Source organism: Oryza glaberrima, chromosome 1 (assembly GCF_000147395.1).
Source record: "Oryza glaberrima chromosome 1, OglaRS2, whole genome shotgun sequence".
Taxonomy (NCBI): domain Eukaryota; kingdom Viridiplantae; phylum Streptophyta; class Magnoliopsida; order Poales; family Poaceae; genus Oryza; species Oryza glaberrima.
In genome coordinates this window covers 20,711,258-20,717,163 of record NC_068326.1, presented here as the reverse complement: position 1 = coordinate 20,717,163, position 5,906 = coordinate 20,711,258, and the positions used below count along the sequence as shown (strand labels likewise).

Below are 5,906 nucleotides of genomic sequence, written 5' to 3'. Positions count from 1 at the left end.
CCCACAAGAAAAGGCATTTGTAAACAACATAGTAGTGATACCGTTATAATTTATTTTCCGCCTTTAACTAGTACAATCTTTTGAGAGTATTTGGAACACGTCATCACTTCGTCCCTTATTATCTCTCCCCGCATTTAATCGATACTGACTCTCAAGACTATTTTGGACATATTATAGTATCGTGTATTTAGAACACATCAAACATTAAACCCGACTTAAAACTCCATCATCCAATACCGTTAACATTTATTTTTCCGCTTTTAATTGCTACAACCTCCCGCGCGTATTTGGGACACGTTATTACGTCATTCCTTATTACATCTTCCCGCGTTTAATTAGTACGTATCACCTCTCATGCATTTTTCTGGACATATTACAATATCGTGAATTTAAGGATCCTCAGCACTAAACTCTAAACCCTAGTTCCTGTACTCTTTACCATGCTGAAAGCGACCACGTTGATGCGAAGAAGAGGCAGCAGGTTGAAGCCTCTATGAGAGAAAGGATAATGCTACAATCTTGGAAGGATATATTAGAAATCTTGTAGGGAGTAAAATGCAAAAACGGGGGTTCTATAGACGGACGGATGCGGACGGCGGCCATAAGAAGGCGCAGGGGCAGGGGGCTCTCCTCTCCTCTCCCTCGGTCTTTGCCAAATTCCCACTCCGCTTGGCTTTCTGGCCGCCCTGCCCGCTCTGCCCGCATCCTCGCCCTCAGCCTTCGCCTTTCCCCTGCCCGCGCTGCCCCGACACCACCACCACCCCTCCTCTTCACTCTCCTCCTCGACTTCCCTTCCACCACCACCCGCCGCGCGGCGTCGCCGATGCCACCCTGCGCGCTCGCCGCCGGGGGGAGCGCGCGGCGGCGGCTTCCTCCGCGGCGCTGACGAGCGGGGGGACCTCGGGGGTTGCGCGGGTGGGCGGCGGCGGTGAAGGTGCGTGTGTGCGCGCGGGTGGGGGTGATGGGGAAGGAGGGGAAGCGGCGGGAGGAGGAGGGGAGGCGGAGGAGGAAGGGGAAGGGGAAGGGCGCGGGGGAGATGGTGCTGCAGGAGGAGGAGGAGGAGGACGCGGCGCCCGCGATGGGGTGCTGGATCCGCATCCCGCGCCGGCTCGGCGGCGGCTGCATGTCGTCGCGCTCCAAGGTCGACTCCTCCACCACCACCAGCGGCGGCGGCGGCGGCGGCAGCGCTCGCGTCGGCGGCGGTAATCTCTCCCATCCTCTCCCGCACTCGCTTGTACTACTTGCTTGCTTCCCTCGTGTTCCGCTCTTCGTTTTCGGCGCATGCTTTTGCGTCGGTCGCTCGGGGTGGCGGCGCCACGCGTGCACGGGCGCGAGAGAATTGTACGCTAGCGCCGCATGAGATGAGATGGCGCCATGGCTGCTGGCGGAAGCTTTGTTTTCTAGTAGTATTTTCTGTTTTTATCCTTTTTTACTTTTAGAAGTAATGTTTGATTGTGATGGGAGCATTCTATGATGAAAAAAATGGATGTGTGTTGGTGTGATCCGAGAGAGGAGAGGAGAGGGCTTTGGTGGGTGGTACGAATTCAAGAGCGTGAGTTGGATAGAGTGGTTGGTGTGTGTGTGGGGTGTGTGTGGCATACTGGCATAGGATGGGAATGGGACGGGACGGGATGGCCTCCGCTTCATTCACGTACGGGTATTAGATTAATGAGATTGATGATGGGAGCTGTGTGCTGTCCTGCTGTGCTGTTGTGTACGAGTCTGCAGGGTCTGTGGCTTTGGAGTGCTGCCATTGGTGTTCGAGTTGCTCGTGCTTTGTGCTCCTGGTTGTAGGGCTTTGTGGCTTGCTAGTGCCAGGGGATTCTGTAGTGGATGTCCTCTGGATGAAGCCGTTGTAGTATGGGGAAGATATGTAGTGACGGTTTGGTTGCTGTGAGATGAGTAGAACACCTGTGGTTGGCGGGAGGCGAGCAGATTAGATTCAGTACTTTCAATTCTTTTCAGTTTGTGTTTGTAGATGCTTATATTTTATTGGTGTGTGGGTTGCATGGAGGTTTGCATATTTGGCTATAATTAGATAATGCATGCGCTGAATACCGACAAACGTGTGTGTATGAGTGAAGTGAAACGCTCAATAGGGAAATGCTAACTTGACTTAATATACTTGGTCGCTCCAGTTTGCACTTAACACTCTAGCAGGCCACATGGATAGTTGGAGCTTTGGCTGAATATGGCATTCATGTCCAGCTCTGTTGGAGTAAAAGGAGTGGTCATTTTCTACTCCTCTGTCCACGAATGTATTAGTTTGTTCTGGTAGTGCCTTTTCTTACATTACATTGTTTGGGAACCAAAATTGGGAAGAAAAAAACTGGTCTATTCTTGATGTAATGCTGACTTACCTGCTTTTGTTGGGAAAGAAGCCTTTTCTTTCTTTTTAATCTTTAATCTTCATATAGATAATCTTCGACCCAACCGTTTGAAACGTAGAAAGGGAAAAAAAAAACTCTGAACAAATCATACAGTGTGGGACATAGCATAAAATACATCCCAACAAACCCTCTAGAACTTGCTAAATATTTCTGCTGCAACCGTCTCAGGTTGTCATCTTCTGCTAAGAACCAAGTCCTTTTCCTGTTGAGTTATTTTAGGATATTATGTTAATGATATAAGCTTTTTAGTTATTCCCCTAACAAGGATTATGTTTCATGTGCAGAAAGCAAATCAGCGAATGATGGTTGTCGAGACCATTCAGTTCAACCAATGGCCTCTGGTTCCACAACATCCAGTAACACTGGAAGCATCTCACCTTCGTCCATAGTCGGAGAGGAACTTAAACTAGCTTTCCAACTCCGTAGGTTTACATTTAATGAACTTAAGTGTGCCACAAGAAACTTCCGGCCTGAGAGTCTCCTTGGTGAAGGAGGTTTTGGCTGTGTCTTTAAAGGTTGGATTGAGGAGAACGGAACTGCTCCCGTAAAACCTGGCACAGGATTAACGGTTGCTGTCAAGACACTTAACCATGATGGGCTGCAGGGCCATAAAGAGTGGGTGGTATGTTTTGAATTGCTTCAGCATACAGACCACAAAATATTATTCAACTGTCTTCTAATGCATCATCAATTAAACTAGCGTTATTTCATTTTCAGGCAGAAGTTGATTTTCTTGGAAACCTTCAACATCCACACCTAGTGAAATTGGTTGGTTACTGCATCGAAGATGACCAAAGGTTGCTAGTGTATGAATTTATGCCTCGTGGAAGCTTGGAGAACCATCTTTTTAGGAGTAAGAATCTTTGCGTCCTACTGTCAGTCATTTTTTTCTTCCCATTTGTTGCCAACAGTTTGGAGTTCTTTCATTGTTCACGGTAGCAGTTTTTCTTGTAGTACCTGCATTTTTATATGCACTTTTCTATATTGTACTCTGCTCTAGTGATGTAGTTGATTATTTATTTTATTCATATTTTGTAGCAATTCTGTTGTACTGTATACTTGAATGTCTGACAGTTTGGCATTTAAGAGTTCATTAAGAAATGGCTGACACCTTACTAACTGTTCATTACGATTTCTGGCAGTCAATAAGGGTGTTAGGTGGTGCTATGTTACATGTTTCCAATTCCAAATGATGTATTTTTGGTGTTTTATTATTACCGACTAAATACCTTGGGTGCAACTCTTTGTGCTCCTCCTTTAGACAATGTAGTTTATGCACTGTTATTGCTGTGTTGCGTTAAATTTGGCCCAACTGTTTCATTTCAGTATAACTCTATTCTGAAGTGTCTTGTATTTATCTGATATTTGTCTTGGATAATTGTATTAAACAGGGTCTTTACCTCTCCCATGGGCCATCAGAATGAGAATAGCACTTGGTGCTGCTAAGGGCCTTGCTTTTCTTCATGAAGAAGCTGAAAGGCCAGTTATCTATCGGGATTTCAAAACTTCAAATATTCTTTTAGACGCGGTATGCAACCATGTTCGAGAATCAAAACATATTAGATATGTTCATTTAGATTGTAACATTCTCATATTTCTTAAATATTCATTTTCAGGACTACAATGCAAAACTCTCTGATTTTGGACTAGCTAAAGATGGCCCTGAGGGTGATAAAACACATGTATCTACTCGAGTCATGGGAACTTATGGATATGCAGCTCCGGAGTATGTCATGACAGGTGAGTTGATCATTACTTTGTTAGTTGGCTTGCTTGAGTAATTTTGAAATATTGCATCATGCTGCTGAACCTCTATCCAAACTTGCACATGTAGTAAAATCTTTCATGGCACATTATATTTCCTTTGACAAATTTCCTAGATAACCCTTGAGTAGAAACTTTCAGTGACTTGACATAGATGCAATCTGTGTACAAGGATGTGTGCATGGAGTGTTTTATTATAGCCTGCACCTTTTTTGGTCACATTCACAATGATCTGGGTGCTATCATGGCACACCATCTTAATTTTCTGTGATTACTGATATTTAAGGCACTCCATGTGCTGCTGTGGTGGTGCAATAGCTGTTTATCTGAATCTCTCTCTCTGAGGCAGTCCAAAAGAATCATAATTGCACTGGCTCAAAATTATGTTGCCCATTTTGATTTGATGAGCTTTGAACTTCCATTGACTGATCTAAGCTGAATGAATGTACTCATATATCACAGTACTGTACATAATTTGCTATTTATTCACTTGTTTGAGAATTAAACTGCACCACATTCACTTGGTATATTGCAGTGTTCCACCACTTTATCAGTTCATTTCTTTCTCAGGTCACTTGACATCAAAGAGTGACGTGTACAGCTTTGGAGTGGTGCTACTGGAGATGATGTCAGGCAGAAGGTCAATGGACAAGAATAGGCCAAACGGTGAACACAACCTGGTTGAATGGGCGCGTCCTTATCTTGGAGAAAGACGGCGATTCTATAGGCTTGTAGACCCCCGTCTGGAGGGGAACTTCTCCATAAGAGGCGCTCAGAAGACGGCTCAGCTGGCCTGTGCCTGCCTTAACCGGGATCCCAAGGCCAGGCCTCTCATGAGTCAAGTGGTCGAAGTCCTCAAGCCCCTCCTGAACCTCAAAGACATGGCCAGCTCCTCATACTTCTTCCAATCCATGCAGCAGGAGCGTGCCGCAAGCCTCGGCAACCCAACTGGCAGCCAAAGCATGAAGGCACAGGGCACCTTCGCGCGCAACGGGCAGCAGCCAATGAGGAGCCTCTCCTATGGCCCGCACGCCTCCCCGTACCGGCAGTCCCCAAGGCCCAACAACGGCAAACTGCAATGAGAGAGTCCTTGGTGCTCATTCTGCCATCCATTCAACAATGATCAGTGCAAGACTGGACTTCCTATCCAACCTGGGTGCATTGGTGGTGCACCCAACCAACCTACCATGGCACCTGGGAGCACCCTGTGTCGTGGAGGAAACCGGGTTTCCAGAACGACTAGAACTGCGCGCAAACGTGTACAATGTGCAAACTTTCATCTTGTCGCTTAGGCTTCTACATTTCCAATTCTAGCTTACCCTTGACTTGGGAGAGGGGGTGGATCAAACCGGGTTTTTCTTTTGCTTTTCTTCTGAACAAATGCTCAGACTGAGGTGGTTAGGTTTGCCCCTTCCTGGAGAATGCTGGGTTTGGGCTCTTACTCGCACTGTCATCACCTGTCGGTCGCCTTCGCCTTGTAATTAATCGCCATGTGGAGAATGGCAAAAAAAAAAAAAGGGGAGGCAAATTGGTCGTCATCAAAGACCGTCGTCTTCGTCGTCGCCATCATCATTCCATGATGCTTGCTGGATGATGGAGATGGTGAGGAAGGGAGGAAGGGCAGGCAGGTCAGTTAAGGCGCATGTGCCATTGATGGGGTGACAGAGCTAAGCTCCGCTTTCAGGTAGGCCGTGGTACGCGACGCACCCCTCCTTCCTTTGACAGATAGATCATGATCATATGCATGCATGC

General features: G+C 46.6%; 1 protein-coding gene across 1 annotated transcript; it reads left to right on the top strand.

Annotated features, from left to right (window-relative positions):
- The first annotated feature begins 813 nt into the window (after window positions 1–813).
- LOC127774694 (serine/threonine-protein kinase PBL34) lies at window positions 814–5,635 on the top strand. The gene is made up of 6 exons (XM_052300981.1): window positions 814–1,202; window positions 2,675–3,012; window positions 3,108–3,243; window positions 3,782–3,918; window positions 4,007–4,130; window positions 4,725–5,635. The coding sequence occupies exons 1-6, from the start codon at window positions 962–964 to the stop codon at window positions 5,234–5,236; spliced, it is 1,488 nt and encodes a 495-aa protein (XP_052156941.1). The 5' UTR covers window positions 814–961; the 3' UTR covers window positions 5,237–5,635.
- The last annotated feature ends 271 nt before the right edge of the window (window positions 5,636–5,906 follow it).